The 26,030-nt window shown below is 47.4% G+C and overlaps 4 protein-coding genes across 4 annotated transcripts; 1 reads left to right on the top strand and 3 right to left on the bottom strand.

The window, feature by feature from the left end:
- Positions 1 to 263: 263 nt before the first annotated feature.
- On the bottom strand, positions 264 to 713 carry LOC104339570 (histone H3). The gene has a single exon (XM_009945730.2). It carries the CDS (start codon positions 711 to 713, stop codon positions 303 to 305), a length of 411 nt encoding a protein of 136 aa, XP_009944032.2. The 3' UTR covers positions 264 to 302.
- Positions 714 to 1,847: 1,134 nt separating this feature from the next.
- LOC104339571 (histone H4) lies at positions 1,848 to 2,695 on the bottom strand. The gene has a single exon (XM_009945732.2). The coding sequence runs from the start codon at positions 2,693 to 2,695 to the stop codon at positions 2,384 to 2,386; it is 312 nt and encodes a 103-aa protein (XP_009944034.2). The 3' UTR covers positions 1,848 to 2,383.
- A 7,872-nt stretch (positions 2,696 to 10,567) lies between these two features.
- Positions 10,568 to 11,233, bottom strand: LOC142362185 (histone H1.01-like). Its single transcript, XM_075428419.1, has one exon. It carries the CDS (start codon positions 11,231 to 11,233, stop codon positions 10,568 to 10,570), a length of 666 nt encoding a protein of 221 aa, XP_075284534.1.
- Positions 11,234 to 25,043: 13,810 nt separating this feature from the next.
- LOC142362275 (histone H4) lies at positions 25,044 to 25,990 on the top strand. The gene has a single exon (XM_075429115.1). It carries the CDS (start codon positions 25,045 to 25,047, stop codon positions 25,354 to 25,356), a length of 312 nt encoding a protein of 103 aa, XP_075285230.1. The 5' UTR covers position 25,044; the 3' UTR covers positions 25,357 to 25,990.
- The last annotated feature ends 40 nt before the right edge of the window (positions 25,991 to 26,030 follow it).

Here is a 26,030-nt window from a genome sequence, read left to right as displayed (position 1 = left end):
ACCCTGGTGAATTGCAGTGCAGGAAATTGACAGCCTTATGAGGCTTATATTGGATGATGGTTTACATGCAGGCAATGTGTAGGCAAAAGTGAAAAAAAACAACAACCCCAATCAAAAACAAGAGGAACTGGGTCCACACAATCAAATGCGACAGTCTAGGAAAAACACCCCATTGGATATTTCTAAAGCGTGCCCGTTTAAACCAGTGGTACAGCTCCTTTTACTGTTCATGTAGTGGCTCTTAAAAGAGCCTTTGGGTCTGTGTGGGCGGGAACGGGGGAGGGGCTGCGGCCGGAGGCAGCTCAGGCGCGCTCCCCGCGGATGCGGCGGGCCAGCTGGATGTCCTTGGGCATGATGGTGACGCGCTTGGCGTGGATGGCACAGAGGTTGGTGTCCTCGAACAGCCCCACCAGGTAGGCCTCGCTCGCCTCCTGCAGCGCCATCACAGCCGAGCTCTGGAAGCGCAGGTCGGTCTTGAAGTCCTGCGCGATCTCGCGCACCAGGCGCTGGAAGGGCAGCTTGCGGATCAGCAGCTCCGTCGACTTCTGGTAGCGCCGGATCTCGCGCAGCGCCACCGTGCCGGGCCGGTAGCGGTGCGGCTTCTTCACGCCGCCCGTGGCCGGCGCGCTCTTGCGGGCCGCCTTGGTGGCCAGCTGCTTGCGGGGCGCCTTCCCGCCCGTCGACTTGCGCGCCGTCTGCTTCGTGCGCGCCATCACCAACCACCACCAATCTCTCTCCGCAGGAGACGGGAGGGAGTGCTGCGGGCTGCGCAGCGCCGTTGTTTATAGAGCCGCCTCGTCTCTGATTGGACGACGGGAAACGCGATCTCATTGGGTACCGTGAAAATCCAGCCTGGGCACAAGGACGCCGGGTTTGCCGCTTCCTGCACCCCCACTTTCCCCCACCCTCCTCACTCCCCGCTCCGAGTCCCGGCTCCCTCCGTGCGAGTCCAGGGCCTGGGGCGACGGCAGACTGGTGTTTCAGGCACAGCGCTCGCATTGCTTCAGGTTCTCCGGCTGTCACTCTCCATCATGCTCCTGACAGATTAAAAGTCGTGTGGAGTCAGAAATTCAGGGGCTGTTCTTCGAACCACAAAATTGTTTTAACAGATTTTTTTTTTCTGGTGGGCTGATTACAAAAGAAACAAAAAAATTCTTCAATGCCTTCAGTGTCTCCCTCTTACAGGAATAGGCACGTTATCCCTAGAGCTGCAAAGGCACTGTCACCTGGTACCCCAGAGCACAGAGAGACGCTTAAGTAATCCTGTAATGCAGGTTGGTAGCTGTAATAATTGGGATGCAACTCTTCAGCTATTTTTCTCCTGCTTTTTTCTACAGGAAATGTGGCATGAGAGATAATATGTATCATCGGGTAAAATTGTGACTTAGACAATAAATCTATTTCTGAAATTAAGAGCTTAAAAAGGAATATGGAGTTACTCTATTTAATTTGCCCCTACTCGTTAAAGGGTGTGAGAAAACCCGAAGTGACCGCGAATATTTATTGATCGCTGTTGTTCGTGAGTGTTCAACGACCACGGATCCTTTTACATAAAGCTGAAAAAGTGGTTTTGCCTTTTTTTTTTCCCCATCCGATGGTGAAAGCAACAGGACTGCCATGCTTTAGAAGTGCTCCACGGACGAGAGTGCAGGAGAATTGGGAGAAAGAAAAGCCTTCACACAAGGCTCCTTTTGGCGCATTATCTCAAATGTGTTGCTGGGGACGCACTTTTCAGTCATGTCCTCCCCATCTCCCTAAATATGTACGCTAGAAAACTCTATTAGATTTACCTCTGGAATTGCTTTTAGAAAGAAAAAAAATATTGACAAGAAACTGAGGACAGTATATAGCAAAAAAATCCTGTTTATTCAGGAATATCAGAAAGCAAACATTTAGCTCAGAAGAATTTTCATCTTGTTCTCTAGGTGACAAATGGGTTTCCCTTGCTTCCTAGCAGTGGGATTTCTACTCAGTTACGTGAAAATTTTAAAGTACGGGTCATTGAATAATATTCCAGACAATTGTGGTAGAATCGGCAAAGACAAAAAAAAAAAAAACATAGAAACATTGTTTTCAGGAGAAAGGGCACTTGAAATCATTTAGTGGGGTACATTTGCAAGAGAATTAAAAGGATATAAAGGAAAAAGCGGCGCTCTCACACAGCAAAGACAACCTCCGCACTCAAAAAATTGTCATTGGATTACATGTATCTAAGCCTACAGTTTTTTAGCAATATTCTGCAATTTTCAGTTTAACTAAGCTTTAGAAGTCAGACGGGAGACGCTTCAGATTTTAGACAAAATGCCACAGCTCTTCTTAAGAGAAAGTAGGTGGCTCTGAAAAGAGCCTTTGGGTTCTGGAAAGTACGCAGCACGTAAGCGCTTCAGCCGCCGAAGCCGTAGAGGGTGCGTCCCTGGCGCTTGAGGGCATAGACCACGTCCATGGCCGTGACCGTCTTCCTCTTGGCGTGCTCGGTGTACGTGACGGCGTCGCGGATCACGTTCTCCAGGAAGACCTTCAGCACGCCGCGCGTCTCCTCGTAGATGAGCCCCGAGATGCGCTTCACGCCGCCGCGCCGAGCCAGGCGGCGGATGGCCGGCTTGGTGATGCCCTGGATGTTGTCGCGCAGCACCTTGCGGTGCCGCTTGGCGCCCCCCTTGCCGAGCCCCTTCCCGCCCTTGCCGCGCCCAGACATCCTGCCGTCCCCGCCCCAGGCGAGCTGTGAGCGCCCGCCGCCCGCGCCGCGGCTTTTCTGTGTTGGGAGCCGACCTGGTTGGGGACTGCAGCGGCGAGGGGCGGGGCTTGGGGCTCGCTCCAACAGCATCTCCCCGCTTTCCCCGTCGCGCTCCCCGCCAGCACAAAAATGCGGGTTTGGCAGCACAAGCGATTCGGTGCTGCCGTCCTTTTTTGTTATATTCGATTTTTGTTGTTTATTTTTTTCCAAACACCAAACACATTGGGCCTGTGTGCATAATAGCTTATATATTTTTAAAATCTTTGATACGTCGTGGTCATTTAGAAATAAAATCTCGATCATAGAAAGGTATTCCAGTTACTGCATCTCTTAAATTACTCTTTTTACTGTTACTTTAAAATAAGGGTACGTATTACGTATTGCAATTGCACCAGGCTGCATTGATTCTCACATGTGGCTTCAGTGTTTTAAACAGCTGCTCCTCTTGTTTTTTTTAAGGGAGCATCTTGCAGTAAAATCTGTCCAATCGCCTTTTTGAGAAATTCCACCCCTCCCCGAATTTCTTTCTCATCTCCATATCCCGCCCCTACTGAACGCTTTCTCAAGGAGATTTTAGCAGTAAAGGTACGCTAATAGAGATTTTAACCCTTATGTGCTCCACCTTATGTTTTTAAGGTAAAACGATTGTTTTGGACGAATAATTTTACAGTACTTCCCATTCTTGTGGTGACATTGAGAATAACGTGGCTATTTTTCAGATAAATTTAAAAAAGAAATGTAAAAGTAAGGATGTTATTGGGTGTCAGGGGAAGGTATTCAGCTTTGACTTTGATTTATTTTGGGGACGAATATCTTCTAAGATTTTACTGTTGAAAACACGAGACGCGATTTAATAAAAATTGCGGCAATAAACACTCAGTAGCTGGCTTTCAACCTGAAAATGAGCAGGGTGAGATAAAGTGTTTCTAGTATTGAGCGTTTGCTGCTGCCCTCTCATGGACATTGGTTTGGTGTGGGGTTTTTTTTTCAATTTGAAGTTGAGAGGCTTTATATAATCTATATTTACATAAAAACTCAATATTAAATTAATCAATAATCTGTCTCCATTGCTGACTTTTCATCGTTGGATTTCACATACTCCTCACTGCCCCATTTGGCTGTTGCATCAGTTTGTTGGGTTTGGCATGAAATGCAGCAGGCCTGAAACCAACATTTTACCACACCAGACAGAATATGGTCAGAACCTGTGTATGAGAATTCATGGACATATACTGAGTAGCTCCCAACAGCGTCTGAATGAATATTTATTATTTTATGTGTTCCTGCTGTTCGCACGTGTCACTGGGCACATGTTGGCAGCTATAGGGCTGCTACAGGGCTGGGGCTCAGCTCGCTCCGCTCAGGACCCCTACCTCGAGCCACCACCGGGAAACACCTCAGGACAGCAACACTTTGCTGCTGGGGTCCAGCCATGGTCCCGTTCACGAGCTGACTTGTTGAGAATTCAAAGAACAATATCAGGTAAGAAATTTTTTAGTTAAAATATAGTCCAGGTTTATGAAAATTATATGGTTTGATGACTCACGACAGCTGAGGCCTGCTCCTGCCTGTTGTCTCTTCTGAAGATGTAAATTTATTCTTTTTTATGTTTTTTCTCACTTCTCTCTGATCTTGGCAACTACAGCAGCTATCGCACAAAAAAGACTTTGAGGATTTTGTGCTACACAGGAAGGCAAATATTCCTGTTCCTTTTGATCACAATTGCTTGCTTGAGTTTTTTTCTAGATTATTTCAGTAATTCTAAAGACTTCATGTTTCTCATTGTTTACTTCAACATACTGAGCCCTATTTTCTTGAATATAATCAAACAAACCCCAGAAGTCTCCAGCCATTCAGCTTTTTCAACAAACCTTTTGCCCTCAGAACTCAATTTCAAAATCAGAATTCAGAGCTCATTCCTTCGTTTGGTGAAGGCTTTCTCGCATCCCTCACGGTAAAGAAATTCTTCCTTGTATCTAATCTAAATATTCCCTCCTTCTGCTTGAAGCCATTACCCCATGTCCTATCACTACATGCCCTTGCAAAATGTCCTTGTCATACTCTAGTCATTAGTTCTCCTGTCTTATGTATCTGAGTCAGGAGACACATTTTCTTTAATCTTCCTTTTCTGAGGAAAAAAAAAAGTTTCCTTGTTGCCATTGTGTAGCTTGCTTTTCCTGCCAAAGCAGCTAGGATTGTTGGGATAGTTGTCACACAGAGTGCTTATTCAGATTTTTTTGATACTGCACAAGAGGAAATATGTCTGAAACATAACCCCTCTTCATGAAAGAAATCTCCTGCCTCAGGACTGCACAAACTCTATCGTCACTAGATCCAGTCATGGCAGGAGAGCAATGCTGGTGATAGTAAAATGTTCTTTATGACAGAAGAAGAAAAATATTTAAGGGGTTAAGAACAAAGTGTCCAAGGGCAGGCAACCAGGGAATGGGCACAGAGTTCTGTCATGAAGATGGTAAATCTCTGGAAAGAAGTGTCAAAGCACTGCAGTGGGAGTTGCAATGGCAATGCACATTTTCAGTGCAGCTGTTACATACAAGCGGGCACAAATATGCAATATTGAAACCCAGTATATACAGCCTTGATTGACTAGTGCCAGCATGCACTGGTTGCTGAAAGAGCAACAGATATTCCTTTATTATATGGCTAGTGCAGATGCTGACCTATGCTTTGTATATTTTTGTTGATTTCAGTGTTTTAAGAGAACAGCAATGCTATTATTATTAATCTACACTTCATTCTTTCCACAGCTCCTGGCAGCCCATTCCTGAAATCTTTGAAAAGTAAACCCTGCAGTCCTTGGGAAAACCAAGCACTGGGGTTTCACTGATATCACAGAGGGAGGCCTACAAGACTGATGCACAAACCTTGCAAGGCAATGGAAGTGCAAGGAGATCACAAGAAACAATCTGCAAAATGAAAATTGGAATGAAACCCAACTCCAAATACAGAATGAGTTGTCCAAAATTGAGTATGTAGAGTGAATGAGGATTCCAGGAGAAGCCACAATGATGGCTTTGACAACATGTTCTGGAGAAGAGGAATCTCAAATCCCCACAAAGAAGCGTGGCTGGTATCCCCCAGTGCCCAGCACTGGTCTGGATGCATTGTGATCTAGGTAGTAAAAAAGAAACTTGCAGAGATAAAACTCTGTTGTGCAACTTTACTAAGTCAAAGTAGCCTAGGTGAAAAGTGGTTCTGTACCTGAACTCAGGCTGGCCCAAACCTGTACTGCCATGTGAGCAGCAGAGAACAGGTCTGGTATTAATGATATTCATATCGCATTCTGACTTTCGGGGACTCCACACTGGCTGTCCCCACCTTCCTGTCCATACACTATAGCTGTCTCCCCACTCAGCTCCTTCCTTTTGAGAAGCTATAAACTTAGTCTTGAAATGTACATATTTACTTCTCTCCATTTGTTCAGCCCAGGATACTATGCAAGGCTTTTTCCCTGCTTTGTTCATCTTAGGGTACTCACTACTACTGACGAAGTGCAACCACAGTGTATCCCTGTTTTAAACATCTTTGCACCTGAACTAACATCGTTCAGCTTTTTATTGAAGAAGAGCTTCCAATTTTCTAACAAATGCAGAAGCTTTTTTTTTATGTTAGTATTGCAATATTTTCACTTGAAATAAAACTCCATCTTTGTTGTTTTTCAGAAGTGAGCTTCTAAGAGAGACCTTCTTACTGTTTTGCAAAGACACACTGAGGCCATGCAGAAAAAACCTCTTACTCTCACATGACAACAACTACAGTAAAAGACACAAAAATACACAAAATACAGGAGTAACAGAACTCATAAACAGAGAACAAAGAGATAAAGAAATACTTGTACAGAAATGACTTGGTTTGTGGTAATCTGACAGGCAATCTGACTTTGTGGTGACTGATGTTAATGAAAAATTCTGTAACCCCATAATTCAAAAGTGTTCAACAGTACAAAGTGATTTGTTATTCTGTGAGGGAGTAACTTTTGTTCAACAGAATTTTTGCCAGGCTGCTGACAGTCTGTGCTGATATATGGAGAACTTTATCTAACTCACAGATTCTTTTGCATTTTTTCTTTCTCGTTTCTACCTCCAGTGCTGGAACACCACAGACTTCTGATATCATGATTTACTTAGTATTTAAATCTGTGAAATCAAAAGTTGACCCCATGGAAGAGAAAACAAATGAAATAAAATCTTCCTTGTAATAATTTGCAATTCTGGACCTATTTTTTGACCTTCCTCCTATATTTTGAGTGGCTTATTCAGCACTTAAACTAAAAAAGTGGATACTTTGGTTTTCTGTCTCAGCATGGGCACTCACTAAACACCAGACTTTTTTTTGCCTCCTGTTAAGCCACCTCCGCTTTGGCCACCAGCAGCTCAGTTCTCCATGTCAAATAGTCACACAGAATCACTGATCAACCTGATTCCAGTCTAGTTCCCAGGTCAGAACTATTCACAAAGGACAGAATGTTTTTTGTGCCTGAGATCCTAAACCTCTGCTTGACATATTGTTCAAGGCAGTGGTATTCATGTCCCTTAGAGCCCGTAGTGCGGGGAAGTGTCCACACAGTGAGGGCATTGCAGAAATTTAAGCTATCTGCTATTCATCTCAGAATATGCATTAGTCTGAGCACTTAGAAAATGTGGAGCAGGCTAAGGCCACGACATGGCCTACGTAAAAACTTCAGTAAATAGATGTTCCATGACCACAGACATGTCCTGTGATATAACATAAAAGTCTTATTGAAGTCTTGTTTTGGGATATTAATACAACCCCTGAATGTAGTAGAGGGAGGTTCTGCTCTTTGGTTCTTAAAAGTGGACACTCAACCAAAAGAAGGACAGAGATATGGGCATGATAGGCAAGGCAGTTGTTCCTTGCAACAAATGTACCCAAGGTCCAGAAACTGCACAGATCTTCAGCATTCCAAGAAGACAAAACAAAACAACGTTAGCCCTCTTAGTTGTTTTGAGGTTTGACTTTTCATTATGAGCACAATTCCAACTCTTTTCAAGCCACCCTGAAAAGTTTCATGTTAACACATGGCACATCTTGGCAGAGGTGAGCAGAGCTCATCTCTTTACCTGCTCTTTCCAGTTTCATGAGCCATTGTAACAGTTCTGAGAAAATAAATAAATGCCCATATGCCCAGAAAGGACGTCAAACAACAGAGTGAGTTGTGTTCCCTCTCCACTGGAATCATAAATCACACGCTTGAACCTCAGCTTAGCAGGTTAGTTAGAAAGTCGAACTATGACAGCAGAATAGTATCCTGTGATTGTTAGGTAGGATATCAACTTTTCTTATAACCAGAATACAAAACTGCTTAAGTAACCAAAGAGTGACCTGTTGAAGAGGACATGGGAGCCTGAGAGACACATGGTATTGGACACAGTGGCATTCACTCAGTAATTTAAGCTATTTCTGAGGGAGGATTAGTGTGGAGTCGTGCACACCCATCCCCAAAACTGAGATGAGTGGGAACCCACAGTGCTAGCATTGCACAGGCTGAAGCGAAGGAGGATGAGAAACTGTCGATTAGGGGTATTGACTGATAAGCCAGTGGTGCAATTGGCATTAACATGACATTACCATTGTCCCTGCAAACTTAATTTTCTCAGGCCACTCTTTCTCCATATCACTGCACTCCCCTTTTCCAGCTGGGAAAAGCAGTCTCCAGTAGGTACCTATCCTACGCTCCCCAGCTCAGCTTTACAAGATAAACAGGAATTTTTGTTTTGATGTTAATTTTGTACCTCTACTTGACAGTATCTCCGGTGGAGCCTACATGGCTAGTCCCTTCAGTGTTCCTACATACACATACACTTCCCTTCTGTAGTGTGGAACAACCTCTTACACTGTATGGCAGCTATCTCTAGCTAACGACCATAACGTCCGCTCAGCTGAACCCACAGCTATATAACCTTTGCCTGTAAAGACATTTTAGACTGGTGTCATTGTACTTAAAAAGTTGGAATAATTTGAGTTTTCTCATCTGCCTCTCCGAAAGAGGAAAGAAGTACCCTGGTGCCTCCCGCAAATGGCAAGGGAGGTTAAGTTGCAACAGGCTGAGAGTGAACTCCTGTCATCACCCCCACTCATTCCAGAGGCTGAAATAATTATTCCAGGGATGTCCTGCCTTGGTCAAATCAATCAGCAGGGATTTGTGTGATACAGTTTTTCCAGTGCTATTGCAACTGCTTGGGTTTTGCCTTTTTGGGCTCAGCTGTAAAGAAAAAAATTTAAGCTTAACTGTCACATACCCAGTCAAAATCTACTCCTTTCCAACCAGTTTAAAAGGCTGGAAAACCACAGGTGACTCGCTCTCCTCTGGTCAGTGCACCTGGTCGGGTGAAACCCTCAGAGAATTAGTAGGTGTGACTCCCACCACCCTTCGCTTACGGTAACTACAGGGTCTGTCAGGCACACGTCCATCCCGAACAGGGACACAGGCATACAAGACAGGAATTCGGGTTGTCAGGGAGCAGGCATCTGGCACGATAACGTCAGAAAAGAAGCTGGATGTGTATGCAGTTTTGTATGCTGTACAGAGGAACAGGTCATAAACGTGAGCAAGGACCAAAAAGTCAGATGCACTCTAAGAGGCAATGCAGAGGAAGAGTAATAACAGCGTTTCAGGAACAGGGCTTAAAAACTGAGGGTCTGTTTCGTATTTCTTTCCCTTTTCGTACTGTGATCGAGGAGGTGGACAGTCTCTGCGAAAACAAGAATACTGGAGAAATCCGACCGCACCATTTCTCCTCCAAACCGCAGGGACCCCGTTTCTGCGTAATCCCTTCAGTTGTACGAGGGTAACAGCTACGGACTAGAGATCAGCCATCTTCGTTGAGAGTCGAGAAGGCAATTCCACAAAATCCCCCGCTCTCCTGCCCGCTGGGGAAAGCGGTGGTACCAGCCCTGTGACCAAAGCGAGGAAACAACCTCTCCCCCCGACTTCTCCCCGACCGCTTCTGGCGCCCAAGCAGAGCCGAGGGCACCGCCGGAGAGGAGCAGAGCGACGGGAGGAGGGCGCGGCCAAGTCCCGAAATGAGCCGCCGGCACCCGGCTGAGAACGGAGCCCGGCAGCTGCAGGGCGCGGGAGGCCCAGCACCGAGACCGAGAACCGGCGGGCGGCACCACGGACTGCTCGAAGGGTCGGAGTTTGCAAGGGACAGAACTGGGCTGGGAGTGAAAAAGCCCGTAGGAGGGGAGGGGAGCGCGTCCCCAGGAAGTTCAGAAACCTCTAACGCCGGGAGCGGGGGGGGGTGACTGTAGCATCTGTTGAACCTGAAACCTGCTGCGCACCAGAAGAGCCCGAGAATGGCGGCCAATCTGCGCGCAGCGCGGGCTTTTCGAAACCGGCCGCGCTCTGGGGCTGCGCGAGAGCGCTTCGAGCGCGGAGCTTCGTCCCCCGGCTGACCGGAGAGAAACCACGGGGAGCCGCGGCATCCTCCCCCCAACCCCCCGGCCGGGAGCTTTGCCCAGCCCCCGCCGGACGCCGGGCTCGCACCGAGCTCCCGCAGCTGACAGGGAGCTGTTCCCCACGCCTGTCTGCTGAAACGAACCGCGGCGAACACCGGCGCGGTGCTGCCCGGCACCTACGGGCAATGAGCGCGGGAGTTCGTGCCGTTACCGGAGCGACCTTCAGCGAGAGCAGCGCCGGAGCGGGGAAGTTAACACTGCTCGTGCACACACACAAGGACGTGAAGAAGAAAAAAAAAAAGTGCTTCAGCTCTTTTTGGGAAAGCTTGGGTGGCTCTGAAAAGAGCCGTTGGGTTTATCTGCAAGGCAGATGAGATTTTTTTTTAGGGTTATTTATTTTTTTTTGGGGGGGGTCGCCTTCTTCGCCTTGGCCGCTTTCGGCTTGGCCGCCTTGGGCTTGGTTGCCTTGGGCTTCACCGCCTTCGCCTTGGCCGGGCGCTTTGCAGCTACCGCCGCCTTTTTGGGCTTGGCAGCCTTGGTCGCCTTCTTGGGGCTCTTGGCCGCTTTCCTGGCCGCCGCAGCCGCCGGCTTCTTGGCTTTCTTGGGGCTCTTCTTCACCGCCGCTGCCTTCTTGGGCTTCTTGGCGGCGCTGGCGGGCTTCTTGGCCGCCGGCTTCTTGGGCTTGGCCGCGGCCGCCCGCTTCTTCGGGGCTTTTTCCTTCACTTCTCCCGGCTTCTTGCTGAGGCGGAAGGAGCCAGACGCACCGATACCCTTGGTCTGCACCAGGGTGCCCTTGCTGACGAGGCTCTTGAGCCCCAGCTTGATGCGGCTGTTGTTCTTCTCCACATCGTAGCCGCCGGCGGCCAGCGCCTTCTTGAGCGCGGCGAGAGAGAGCCCCTTGCGCTCCTTGGAGGCGGACACGGCCTTGGTGATCAGCTCGGTGACGCTGGGCCCCGCGGGCTTGTGGGCTTTGGAGCCGCCCGCCGCCTTCTTCGGCTTCTTGGTGGCGGGGGCCTTGCCCGGGGCGGCTTCGGGCGCGGCGGGCGCGGTCTCGGCCATGGCGCCGCGCGCGGGTTCCGCACAGACAATGGCGGCGCCACCGCCTCCGCCGCCCCCATTTATAGCGGCGCCCGCGCGCTGATTGGTGCGGCCGGACCCGGCCCCGCCGCGCGCCCGTTGTGTTTCTTCCCGGTCCAAAAAGAGCTTTTTCCTCCCGAAATTTGCTGCCGGTGCACCCTGTTTCTTCCCGGTGAGGGAGGGGGGCGTCTGTCCTACCGGGTAACGGAGCTTCCCGCTGGAGGGAACAGAAATGAGGGAGAAGCGAGCCCGGAAACCCCGCGGCAAGGAGCCTCAGAGACCTCAGGAGAGAGAAACTTTCGCTTTGCCTTTTAAATTAAAATTATCCCAGTGGCTAAACGGGCGCAGCGGGCGTTAAACCTTGTTCTTTAGAAGGTCCCCTCCGGAGCAGGGCAAAAACCGGCGCGGTTTGAACGGTTGGCCTCGGGGTAAATTGACGTTAAAGCCGAGGAAGTAGCACAGCTTCGCTCCCGCGCTGCCGGGCGCAGACGCCGAGCCGACTCCCTCGGCCGAGCCGCTCCACCCCGAAATCACACCGCCCGCTCCCGGTCCCTGCAGCGGGCACGGTGTCTCAGCTGGTGCCGTTGGTGCTTCAGCAGCGGGTGTGAAAGCCGGCATGGCTTCACCTCCGCCTCGGTATTTCAGCGGTACGGGGCACCGACGCGCCCCTCTCCTGTCTGCTCGTCTTGTCACCGCTCTTCCGACACAGCCTTAACGAAGTCGCTTTCGTTTATTAAACTCGGGAGTCAGGAGAACTGTAAATGTAATCGGGTTTTAGTCTTAAAACGTGTATAAGTCCCCGTCTTTGCATCGCGATTTGTTAAAACTGTTTGGGAAATAGAATCTGGGGTGTAATGAAATATGAACTGGACGGGGAGTTAAAACGGAGAATTCGATCCTTTGAGGGTACTTTAGGTAGTCAGGACACTTTATTATGCAAAACCGATGTATCTGTTGTAATGAATGAATGTTGATGCTATAAGGGTTTTGCAGCGTCTGGTGAGTCACAGCTTTGCCCCTTTCAAAGGTAAGATAAAAATTTATACTTTTTCAAGCAGGTTCCTTCCTCGGGTCAGTGGTAACTCCATATTCCAAACAACGGATGTATTCTCACTGTCTTCCTTCGTTTCCAATGCAATGTTTCTTTCTGTTTAATGTGAAACAGTTAACAGTCTGCCTGCAACGATATTTTGTTGTTTTACACTAGTTATCAGCCTATCACGAGCTCCTGAAAACGAGTGAGCGGATCTAATCAGGGCTAAAGGAAAGGAAGTGTAACAGGGTGAATGAAAGGATGGTACAACGTAGAGTTCCCGCTCCCTGGGACTGTGAAAATATACTAACGCTCTGAGCTGAATTTCCCTGTGATATTGGAGAAACGTCATGTTTTTCTGCGTGTTTAGCTGAAAATTGTAGAAGGGCTACAATCAAAGCAAGGACTAGGGTTATCCCAGCCATATGACATACCCTTTTTTTTCTCTCCTTGGAGGGGAAATGTAGAAATACAGCCTTGAGAGGTCTCCCAGCCAATGAAGTTCAGCCTGTAAAACGAAGATGAATGCGTGTTTTGGGTCATCTGGCTGAGATAACGAGCATGACGGAGCTGCAAAGTGAGTGACTAAAGAATTGTTGCATTGTGCACTGATTAAACACAGAAGTTGGAAACTAATTTTAATGCACATTTTATCCGATGGTTATTTCCTACAACGGGAGAGGATTAAGGTCCTCAATGACATGACTGAACAGAACTGTTTTGATACTGTTCTGTATCAGAACCGCTGACACTACGTGCATAAGATTTTTTCTAGACTACTAGCAGTGACCTGATGGTAACAAAGAACAGAGATTTCTAGTCCTCACACAGGCAGTGGAGCTAACATTTTGTAACTCCCTAGTCCATTGAAATCTGTATGCAAGTGGCTGGTTTGTTTGTTTCAAGCTGCTCACATTTAATGACAGCTTTCTGTCAATTCTCTGGATTTGTACAACAAGGAATATTGTTATATGTATCTTTGTCTTTGAAAGATTCCTAGTAAACTTTTTATTTCTCCCAAATTCTGTAAGGCAGAAACAGACTCTGAGATTCCTGGAAATAGAAGCAGAACATTCTTTTTTTTTTTTTTTTTTTTTTTTTTTTTTTTTTTGCTTTCACTATCGTGGTTGTTTCTTGACTTACTCGGAAACTGGAAAGAGATTTTATTCTGATCTCTCAAGTATGTCATTGCTCCAAGTAAGATATATTTCTGTATATCAGAGATTATCTGTTCCCATTATGCAAGAGATTTAACCAACAGAAGACAGATTGGGAGTATCAGGCCGTGGATTCTCATCGGAAAAAGCATTATGGTCTCCCTTACAATGTTGATCAAATCAAAGATGGACATAAACCAGAAGACTGAAGTTACTCACAGATCAATTGACTTCTTCTGTCTCTTTCATTCAGCCAGATTTTGATTTTGGCTGTTCAAGCATAATATCCTGAAACTCTCCAAGTATTTGGAGTGTGATCCAGTAAGTGTATTTTAATTTCTCAGCCACTGTAGACTAAAATTTAATTTTAGCCACTGTAGAACACAACTTAAAATGGGGAGCATTTGCTCAGCACATGAACTTGGTGAAGTTACATATGTGCAGCAGGAAGACTTCTCCAGGCTTTGATATTTCATTACTTCTTCGGGCAAAATTTTATTTCAGTATCGTCACTCTATCCACTTTCCTGCATTTTTAGAATCAGCAAGTGTCAATAAAAATACTGAAATATTTTACTAAAATGTTGATACTTTCCTTCCAGGAAATAAATATGTTTATGAATTAGCACAGGCCTATGGAGAGATTCCACCCAGAATTTCTTCAATAAGTTACCAGGAAAAAAAAATGACCCACGGAGAATATGATGGGTTCAGTTTCTGTATCAAAACCTCCCTCCTGCCTTGGATCAATTCAACTTTATGCAGACTGCTTACAGAAACTGGATGTCTACCATTGCTACTATTCCAAGGAAGAACAGGATACATAGTACCAGATGATTGTTGCCCTGTGTTTTAACACCCTCTTTCAAAACTGATGCCAAGCACAGGTGTCCTAATGTTGAGAAAATGGTCAATATCTGCTTCTTTCTGCTTAAAAGAGTCATAGGCTCACATTGTTTTCCTCTGCATCTACTGACATTTATTTTTCCTGAATTACTACGAAATTAAAGGTGTGCTGTAATAAATGTCGATGCAGTATTTTCATTAACATCATACACAAATGAACAGCAGCCAATTTCTTCACCGTGAATTGTGGCTTCCACAATGGTTAGGCTCTTGGCTTGATTGTAGGGCAATCTTATTTTAATCTTCTGACAAATTCTGGATAAACATGCAGCTCATGGTGAGATATGCACCTCAAAATGTTCAGATGAGTATGTATTCAACATTTGAAAGACGTCTCAAAATCTCATGCAGAAGCTCCAATGGACCGGAATTTCAATTTTTTCTTTTGCTCTTACATGGAGCAAGAGCAGTTTCTGACACAGCATTGGACCTAGTGGCTGCTTCTGGAGTTTACTCAGTGGCACCAGTATGAGAAGAATAAGGAATTATTTACTTTTAGTCGACCGTATAGATCTAATAATAAGTATGGTCTAGAAAGAGTCATTTTCCAGATCACAGATTCCCAAAGGTGACTGAAGAATGAGGTGTCCTACAGTGTTTCTAAAAATCATAGTACAGCTCCTTCCAGAATTGCGGAGTCAGGGTGTGAATGGGTCCTTCTTGCCGGCAAGTAACTGGCAGTTTTTCCCCTTTGAAAATTCCAGAGGTAGCACAAGCAGAAAAAGTGTTGGTATAGTAGTGAGGGGAGTCACAGATGTTTGTGAAACTCATAGTGCACTTGGATTTTTTTTGTTGTTGTTGTTTTCCTCCCTATGGCAAAAGAAGTACATGGAGTTCCCTAACTCCACTGATACCTGTTAGCCTAATTCCTATTACTATGTAACAGAGCAAGGTCTGAGGGCTACTTTATATCAATATCTAGGTATTCGTACACTTAAAGGAATGTCTGTCTGCCTGCTTCAAAGCCATTAAATCAATGTTGTAGTTTTAACACTAAAGAAAAAAAATGTAACACGAGCTTGTAACAGAATTCTTTTTCTTTCACTTTCACTTACGCTAACAGAAAATGTCGTTTGCCTCCTCTGTTAAAAGAAAAACTTGCATTCCTCCTTTAATTCTTGAAGCTCCTCTTGTCCTTTAGTACCACGGTGATGAATATGTAACTGAGTATTTACACAACACAAGAGAACGATTTATCTAGAACCTAATGGCTGCAAATTGACAGTGGAACGAGGGGAAAAGCTGTCAAGGGGTTTTCCACCCCGTTTTTGTCGCTTGGAACTGGTGAGTAAACCCCCAAAATTCAGGCGATAGTGTGTGCCAGCAGCCTAAACCCGACCGCTTGGCTGTTCTGTGAAGATTTAAACCCTCGCACGAACACGGAGATTATGAGCTGAATTCTTCAGCATGTGCTGAAGCAGAGAGAGTGGGGGGAGATGAAAGGACGAGTCATAACCGAGTGGAAATGGAATTCAGAAAAGTGTCAAATATGACATGTGCGAAACACTGCCTTCAAAGGCTTCATATATTTGAAAGCGTTTAGGGGCATATACAGAAACAAAGGCCAGGGCATCACTTGGGAAGGGCTTTCTACTTTTTGTAGCATTTAGGAGTTATTTTGAAATCTGGTTTACAGCTGACTTGCTCACATCTTGCATCTTCAGCACTGACCTTCAACGATGATATAAAAAGTGGTCAACATTTAGCTTGTAATACATAAATCAGAATTTAATTCGTATATGAAATTATTTTTATGCTGATTTTCTGAAAAACAAAACCCAACAAGTAATCAAACCCACAGTCTGTGGTCTCTGGGTGGTGATTCATGAAGATAGGAAGCTTAGACGAAAATTCTAAGAACAATTTGAACAGGGATAACCTAAAAGGACAAGGAACACAGTTAAGACAAACAATAGGAAGTGCTTTCGGAATTTTCACGATACTTAATATCATATTTACTATAGCAGACCTATTACCTTATATATTAACAATTATTCCTTATCTGCTAGGCAAGATGTATTTGTTTTCATCTGGAACACTATTTAAGGGAGTTCTGGGACATAAGTAGACCCCAAACCCATATCCAAAAAGGGCAAAAGGGAGAAAGGAAAATAAACTCCATATACTGTTTTTTAAGATCCTACTCACTGCAAACTCCACCTCTTTCACGTAGTTTGTAACATACTGTCATATTCATTCTCAGTACACTGTACTCTGCATAAAAAGAACTAGAGATTAAGTGTTCAAAGATTCAATACACCACACCAAACTGTTAAGATCTACGACCATTCTTGGAAATAGTAAGTAATCGCAAGTGGTAGGGTAATTTATACACCAATGCTGATATGTCAAAGATAAATATGTTGTTCTGCGGGTATATTATAGTATATTATCTATAATATATAATATTATTATATTAGATATAACATAAAAAATATTCATGACAACACTGTGAAAAGGAGCAACAACAATTGAAAGTCCAATAGATGCTCCTAACATTTAGGCCATGTTGTCGAAAAAGCAGTGAGAAAATATCTGAAGAAAATGAAATGATGCCCAGCAGCTGGCAGGACAGAATAAGACCGGCGAAGCCAGCTAAGGAGGCTCCGGACCGTTATTGGCACCTCTGTCTCCGGTGAGTACTCTGTTACCCCCTTCACAAGTCCGTGCGGAGTACAAGACCACCGACCCACCTGGCAATTGACAAGGGGCCCCAACACTGCAGGGCCTGGGGATAGGAAAGGAAGAATACAGGGAGCAGTAGCAGAAATTATTTATGCGGTTAGGAATATCAGCAGGGATCCAGAGCAAGGAGAAATGAATGGGCAATATGTGGGGGACAGCCTTGAGATTGTGCTGCCCTCTGGATTGCATTCCGGACAGACCCATGATCATAACACTGGAAGAATGGAGTAATTCACAGGAAACTTCCACCTGGGCCAATATCCCATCTGCAACAGAAGCCAGTAAAAGAGGAGTGTAACAACAATAACCGATATCTCATCAAAATGATCCCTTAGGTCCTAGCAATTTGTAGGCCAGGGACTCGCCAAGTTGCAGGGGATGTCTGTTGATTTGGAGAGCCTTGACTGGATTTTTCTCCTGTGTGTCCGTTGATTGCTTTCTCTGGACATAACATCTCTAATTTTTCATGCTTTAGGGTGTGGCTTTAGCATGACAAATTACAAAAGTTTGAGGAATAGGCAAAGAGTGGTACATGCACAAACAGGTGATGGCCGTGTGCCGGGGCGAAGTTCTACCCCGAGGGTTGCTGTCCTGGAGAGACGGCGGAAGAATGCAGCCAACTCAATGTGAGTGATAAGCAAGCTTCGTTTATTACAGTTTGGTTACACAATTTATAGAGTGATTAATTAGCTACTACATATTGCAAAGTTAGAGCTCATTATTGGCTAGCTAGCTAAAATGTCAGCTCCGCCCATACTCCCTCATTCTTCTCCAGCTGCATCTTGTTTTTCACATTCTTGCTAACCGCAGAGTTGATTTGTTAAATTCCTTGTTCTGTCAAGGACATGCTAAGCTTAAAATGGATTTTCTACAACAAGCAATTCGGTCAAGCCTTGCCATCCCCCCACACTTCCCCCTTTTTCTTTTTGGGCAAGCCAGACTTGACCAACTACTGCATGCACCGTTTTCTTCACACACTTAATGGCTATCCCTACCCCTAAAATTAAAACTAAGATATATAATAGCAAGCGCAAACCTTCCTTGATTAACCCCTTCAGCCATATAGGAATATTCCCAAATAACCTTTCTAACCAGTCATCCATGAACCCATGTTCCCGTTGGTAATTCGCTGTTGATCCAGTTCTCAATCTTCAGTTCTTCTCCTCATCCAATTGACACACCGGCCGAGTCCATCTGGCAGGTACCCACTTCGGGCCTACAGGAGTAATGACACACATATAACCTCTACCTATATACTGTACGGCAGCAGGGCCTAACCATTGTCCGGATTCTGGGTCTTTATACATCACCCGCATTTTGGGTAATTCTTTGGGAGCCGTTCCGGCATGTATTCTCACAGGGGGTTCCTGGTGTCCCTCAAATATACACAAATAATTAAGCACAAACAGCGTTTTGTTAACCCTCTCACTAGTATCTGATACATCTCCAAATTTGTTTAAATAATCCTTTAAGGTTTGATTCATCCGCTCTACGATGGCCTGACCGGTAGGTGAATGCGGAATTCCTGTGACGTGCTGAATGCCCCATTGCTGAACAAACTTTCTAATCTTTTCACTTTTATATGCCGGGCCGTTATCTGTCTTTATCTGTTTTGGTAGACCCATAACGGCAAAACAACTAGTGAGGTGCCTGGCTACATGGATAGCTTTCTCCCCCCTTTGTGCAGTGGCCCAGACAAAGTGACTGAAGGTATCAATGGTGACATGTAAATATTTCTGTTGACCAAACGACGGGACATGCGTCACGTCCATTTGCCATATTTCATTCGGGCCGAGACCTCGTGGGTTGACCCCTATCCCTAAGCCAGGACCATGATGACTACACTGTGGGCATGTTCTCACGATACCTCTTGCTTCTTCTGTTGTGATACGAAATTGCTTTTGAAGGCCTCTAGCATTTTGGTGGAAGGCATTGTGTGATTCCCTAGCCCTCACGAACTCGCTAACCGGAGCGGTAATCATAACTAACTTATCTGCTCTTTGATTCCCTTCCCCAAGGCCAATGTCCCACATATGGCTCCGTATGTGTATGACTGCATAAGGAACCCTTCTCCCTCGTATTAGTGTATGCAGCTGGCGAAAGAGCTGCCCAAGTCTGGTATTTCTAACTTCTTTAATCTGTGCATCCTCAATTCTTTGCAGTACCCCGGCCACATACAGGGAGTCAGTCACTATATTAAGTCGGGTCTCTAGCCACTTCCCCAGAGCCCACACTACCGCAGCGAGTTCTAAGGTTTGTAGCGAATCGCCACTGGCTGCCTCCAACAAGTGGTGGTGCCACTCATTGTTGACAAACCATGTGACTGCCGCCCTTTTTGACCTTTTTCCCGCATCGGTGAATACTGTTTGAGCCTCTTTCAAGGGGATTTCGCTGTACAGTGGCTGTTGAATCCATTCGTTATGACCGATCCATTGTACCAACGGTGATTTTAGGGGTGCTATTATAATTTCCAGGCCTGTGGTCAATAATGCCTCACAAAATTCTGAGCTATTTGCCAAATACCAGTCAATGGCTTCCTTGTGCAGGGGAAGATATATTGTTTTAACCTCTTGCCCTGTAATCTGCCATATGCGTTTTCGCCCTTTCTTAATCAACTCCGCTACTGATTCTACCCTAGTCTGTATCGATTTTCTTGGCTGAAGTCTAGGAAAAACCCATTCTAACACCCGTATTTCCTCTTTCACGCCCTTGCCTTCACCCTCCACCTCCCCCTTTTTCTTTTTAAATTGCGATAGGGCTCCTAATAGATGAGAATTTGTTAAAAATACACAAAAGTCAATAGGGAGGTCGGGGTCACGGCGGTGGACAAAACGTGAGGCAATCTGGTCAGCAATTTGAGAGAGGATACGCTGCTGTTCCGACGTAAGTTGCACCGGTGTGGTTGGGTCTGTCCCACGTAGTAACGGTCGAAGGCTGTCCAGCTGTGCGTTGGATATTCCGACGACAGGACGGCTCCATTGGATGTCTCCCATCAGCCTTTGGGCGTCATGCAGTGTCTTGATTGACGTGTTGAGTTGCAGTTTTTGTGGGTGGATCTGAGAGTCAGAAATCTTCCAGCCTAGGTATAGCCATGGCGCTTTCGTTTGAATTTTTTCCACGGCTATTACTAAACCATTCTCTCTCAGCTTTGTATGTAATATCCGAACTTGTTCTGGACTGAACTCCGATTCTTGCGCAAGTAGGATGTCATCCATATAATGGTAAATTAACGTGTGTGGCCATAATTTCCTTAAGGGTTGTAGTGCATTGTCCACATACAACTGGCACAGCGTGGGACTATTTTTCATTCCTTGTGGTAATACTGTCCATTCAAAACACTGTGTTGGCCCCTCTTTGTTAACAGAGGGCAAAGTAAACGCGAAGCGTTGCATATCTTGCTCGTGTAATGCAATAGTAAAAAAGCAGTCTTTTAAGTCCACTATCAACAGTCTCCAATGCTCTGGTAACATAGCGGGGTTAGGTAGTCCTGGCTGCAGCGCTCCCATCGATTGCATTTGAGTGTTAACTGCCCTTAAGTCATGTACTAGCCTAAATTTTCCAGATTTTTTCTTGATCACAAAAATTGGAGTATTCCAAGGGCTTGTCGATAAACGCAGATGCTTTTGGTCTAGTTGTTCTTGCACTATTTGATGAGCGGCGGCAAGGCTTTCCTGCTTTAACGGCCACTGCTCGACCCACACTGGTTCGTTCGTTATCCACTGCAATGGGATCGGGAAAGCCCAGGTTGCAGTGACCGTTACTGAAAAACCTTCTCGGTGGTTAGCACCACCCCCAATTGGTCAAGAACATCTCTTCCAATTAGACCATTCACTCCAGTCGGGAGGGGCATGACAGTGACTGGCACGGTCGCATGTCTGTTGTCTATGATTATCAAAATACGGTCCACGCTCCGTTGTACCGGAGTGTATCCTCCCACTCCTTCAACTCCTCGCTCCATTGGTTTCGTAGGCCATGTTTTAGGCCAGACCCCTTCTTCTACAATAGTTAAGTCAGCACCTGTATCCAACAGCAGCGAGAGGTGGATCTGTTGACCCCGGGCCTCTAGCGTAGCCATCGTAGTCGGTCGATGGTTCATAGACATGGTCAGAAATACTCCTGCTCCCGTTGAGCCAAATCCTCGGTCCTCCCGGGGGGTGGTGATTCTCGGGGAAATACCCGCAGTCAGGTGCGGCAGCGGTATCAATTGGGCAATTTTGCTGCCTGTTGGAATATGTATTGGCGGAAACGATGTCTGGACAATGATGCTAATAGTCCCGGTAAAATCGGCGTCAATGAGTCTTGGGATGACCGTCAAACCTTTTAGGCTTGTTGACGAGCGGCCGAGTAATAACGTTTCACATGCTTGTTTATTAATAATCACTGGTCCCTTTACATTGCTTGGTACTCGTTGGGGTCTTTGATCCAATAGGGTGACAGCTACTGCCGTTGCCACATCCATTCTGAGGCTGCCGGCTGCAGCTGGTTGTAACTGGCTGCTGATGTCGCTGTGGGCGTTTATAAGTTGGCAGTCACTTGCTGCACTGCTGGAGCTGCTACTTGTGTCGGGGCGCGACGGCTCGACGCGCTCATCCGTCCGTTTCCCGACTTGAGACATATCTCAGTATTGTGATTGTTCGTACGGCAGCTCTCACACCACACCCTGGTGGCTTGACAATTACGTCTCATATGTCCTTCTCGCCCACATCGGTAACACTTAAAGTTTCGTGGCGGCTTCGGTCGTGCCTCCGCAGCATTAACTCGAAGGGGTTGCAGAGCGGCGAACACTTGCTGTTGGATTTGCTGTTGGGCTGTGAAGGCCTGTTGTTGGGCTTGAAGGATATCGCTTCCTAACTGTTTCATAGCCTCGACCAACATAGCTTGTGGTCCTACCGGTACCCTACTCATTCTATCCAACATTAGTTCTACCGTGGCATCAGCGGGTAAAGAACTTATGATGTTTCTAGTTTGAGTATTCGAATTCTGAATAACACACTGCCTCAGCAAAGCTGCCCTCATCCACTCCGGTACATCTGACTGTTCTATGGCACTAGTGAGGCGATCAATAAAGCGAGCAAAAGTTTCCTCCCTTCCTTGCTTAATGCCCATATAGGACGGCGAGGGCTGTGCGGTTTTAACGTGTTCAAGAGCAGCTCTAGCCGTACGCATAGCCTCCAAGCATCGCTGCGGCCCCATCTGCAGTTGTGCCCTGATAGTGACAAAAGGACCTGCCCCCATCAGTTGTTCTACTGTTACGCCTCGCAGCGGATCGCCCTGCTCCCGCGGTGTTTGAGCGGACGCTTCACAATATCGCTGCCAATGGGCCTGCCACAACAATAACTGCGACTGAGTCATAATCATTCGCATAATAACCTTAATATCCTCAGGACAAAGCACAGCACCCCCCCATATATAATTCAACATCTGCTTAGATGGCTCGTGCAAACCTGATTCATTCACCGTGTTCCGTAACTGTGACAACAATTTCCAGCCTAACGGAGCATGATTACCATGATAATCCCCATGCGCATCTTCTTCAAACGCTACCGGAAAGGCCAAGGGGAGAAATTCCCCTGCCTCAGACGCTTCGTCTGCCACCTTCCTCCAATTAATACCCATCGGTCTCCTACAGGTCCCACTATCCTTTCCGGTTTCTTTATTCCCTTGCTCCCCCTTTCCTTGCTCCATCCCTTGCTGCTCCACCTTCCGCCCTATCCCTAACTCCTTTTCTTCCTCAGCCTCTTGATTGTTACTAGACCCCTCCATCGTCACCTTCACTTTTTCCCAGCACGGAGGCTCCGGGACCTTACTCGTGCTAAATAACCAGGCATTGTCTCCAGGGGGTGCCGTGGTTCCACTAGAAAACAAGGAACATCCCACCTCCGGCGGGGGGGCTGACGGCTCTACCTTTTCCAACTTCTGAGTAACAACGGCCGCAAGGTTTTTCTCAACTTTATACCTCTTAATGCAATTGATAACCTCCCGCCACGGCTTCATTAACTTTTTACCTATCTTGTCATCATCAATCACCATATCCCATAACACGTCTCCAAAATCCCTCCACTCCTTCTCCTCAAATAACGAATCTGGAGTCTTAAAAAACCCCTTGAGCTTACCGGTTGCCACTAGTCCCGCTAGCTGTTTAATACAACCAAGCTCTACTCCCCGCTTTTCTAAAAAGCGCTGTAATAACTCTAGGGCTACTTCCTTATCCATACCTTTAACAATAAGCCTTTATCCTTTAACAACAATTAAAAACATATACCTGCCGAAGCGATATCCTTGCAGCCCTTAACCTGTAGCCCTTGCGGTGGCGAGCGTACGCAAAATCACGTAGTCAGGCTCCTAAGTCGACACACCACAGCGCAGTGTTCGGTCGCTTCTGCCCCCTGGTCGCTGCTCCCAGTGCCCCGCTCCTTGCCGCTGCTCCAGGTCCCTGTTCGGGCGCCAAATGCCGGGGCGAAGTTCTACCCCGAGGGTTGCTGTCCTGGAGAGACGGCGGAAGAATGCAGCCAACTCAATGTGAGTGATAAGCAAGCTTCGTTTATTACAGTTTGGTTACACTATTTATAGAGTGATTAATTAGCTACTACATATTGCAAAGTTAGAGCTCATTATTGGCTAGCTAGCTAAAATGTCAGCTCCGCCCATACTCCCTCATTCTTCTCCAGCTGCATCTTGTTTTTCACATTCTTGCTAACCGCAGAGTTGATTTGTTAAATTCCTTGTTCTGTCAAGGACATGCTAAGCTTAAAATGGATTTTCTACAACAAGCAATTCGGTCGAGCCTTGCCATCCCCCCACAGCCGTGGATACTACATGGAGTATACATGTATTGAAGACGAAAATCTCATTTATATACAGTTAGGTGTTCTCAGTGTGTGTGTGCGTGGGTTACAAAACAGTGCCGGTAAACACACTTTCTGTGGTGTAGATGAAGCGGGACAAAGTGGCAGCCAGCAAAGAGAGTGAACTGAACCCCCTTTCCTGTAGCTGAAGAGAGGTGAAGAGAAGGTGTTTGAAGGAGGGGCAGCGACAAGTCATTTGAAAGACCAGAGAAAAAGAAATGAGGAGTCTTGAGGACCAGAGACATCCCTGTGTGAAATATCTGAGCTGAAAGATGCTGGGAAAGACTTAGCTCATCAGTATATTTTTAGATCTCATGCTCTCACACAGACCTTCCCTCCCAGAGTCGCTGTGACTGAGGCAGAGCCAAATGCCCATGTCAGCAGGAGAAAGAGTTCTGAGAGCTCACAAAGATCTCCTGGAGTCCTTCATCTTGAAGGGCTCTCCTGTGTCTGCCTGTGGACTATGACGTGTGTATTAGGCCAGGGTGAGCATAGGAAAATACTACATATTAGCATTATGCTAATCATATAGACGCAGTTGACCCTAAGCTATGAAACTGAGGACTGCAAGGACAGCCAGCAGAAATGAGGTGTGGGCTGAAGAGTCACCATGACTGATTTTCAGAGTCGTGAAGTCGTACCAAAATGAGAGAGAGAGAGAGAGATGTTGTCACTGGCAATGTACTCTGGTGAAAGAAAAACATCTTGCATGAAAGATGTAAGTGCATCTATCCACTCGGAACGATGCCAGGCCTCTGAAAACACGGAGGTACGCATGCACGTAGCCACGCAGCCATTCAGTTGTGCATTTGGCGTACGTGGCTAGTTTTCATCCCGTGAGTAGCAGCGATCTAGATGGAAACGTAACGCTTTTTGCAGGAGGGGAGGACGCAGGGAAACGGCGCTTCAGGGGCACCGGGGCTGGGGGAAGGCGGGAGAGGCGGAGGCGGGCGCCGCGAAGCCGGCCGGGCCCCGGGGAAGGTGCCCGAGAGCAGGCAGGGGCGAAGGCAGCGCCCCGCCCCGCCGCGCCCGCGGAGTGGACGGAGGCCCAGGCCCCGCCCCCGGCAGCCGTGCCCGCCCCTGCTCCCAACCAGGTCGGCTCCCAACACAGAAAAGCCGCGGCGCGGGCGGCGGGCGCTCACAGCTCGCCTGGGGCGGGGACGGCAGGATGTCTGGGCGCGGCAAGGGCGGGAAGGGACTCGGCAAGGGGGGCGCCAAGCGGCACCGCAAGGTGCTGCGCGACAACATCCAGGGCATCACCAAGCCGGCCATCCGCCGCCTGGCTCGGCGCGGCGGCGTGAAGCGCATCTCGGGGCTCATCTACGAGGAGACGCGCGGCGTGCTGAAGGTCTTCCTGGAGAACGTGATCCGCGACGCCGTCACGTACACCGAGCACGCCAAGAGGAAGACGGTCACGGCCATGGACGTGGTCTACGCCCTCAAGCGCCAGGGACGCACCCTGTACGGCTTCGGCGGCTGAAGCTTTTACCTGCTGTGTACTTTCCAGAACCCAAAGGCTCTTTTCAGAGCCACCCACTTTCTTCTCTGAAAGGGCTGTGTCGTCTTGCTCGGTGTGTATTTGCTGTGGCCGCATTTTTGCTCCCTCTTCTTACGTTCTCCCTATTCCGCGCCCCAGCCTCCCCACCCGGCAAGCCTTGCAGCTCAGACCTTGGCTTCCCCGCATCGCCCTGCTGCCGCATCTTTCCCCTTCCCGGTTCTTCCGCCGCCTCTTTCCAGCGGCCGCTTTCCCAAGAGATTTGCTCGGGCACAGCCGAGCCGAGGGCGTTTTAAGCGGCTTCATTTGGAAGAGACACAGGCTGAGGGCACGGCCCCCTGTCCCAGCAGAACAAAGAGAGAAACGGGCAAATGCCGAGGCCCGCGCGGGCGACGATCGGCTCTGGGCGATCCCGCGCTCCGCCCCGGCGCAGCACCACACCCCACCGGGCACCACTCGCCCGGGGGAGCCGCGCAACGCTCCGGCAGGGGCCCGCGAGGAGAACGCAGAGATCTCAGCCGTGCCTGAGCTCTCACCCGGGCACGACTCGGCCGGGGCAGCTCTAGGAGAGAGACTCTCCACCACGCCCCAACGAGCCACCACTGCCTCCCCTGAGAGACCCAAGAGCGCCCCTCCCCTGCCACCCACTCCACAGCATC

This window comes from Opisthocomus hoazin, chromosome 8, assembly GCF_030867145.1.
Source record: "Opisthocomus hoazin isolate bOpiHoa1 chromosome 8, bOpiHoa1.hap1, whole genome shotgun sequence".
NCBI lineage: Eukaryota > Metazoa > Chordata > Aves > Opisthocomiformes > Opisthocomidae > Opisthocomus > Opisthocomus hoazin.
This window is presented reverse-complemented; position numbering and strand designations above follow the sequence as displayed.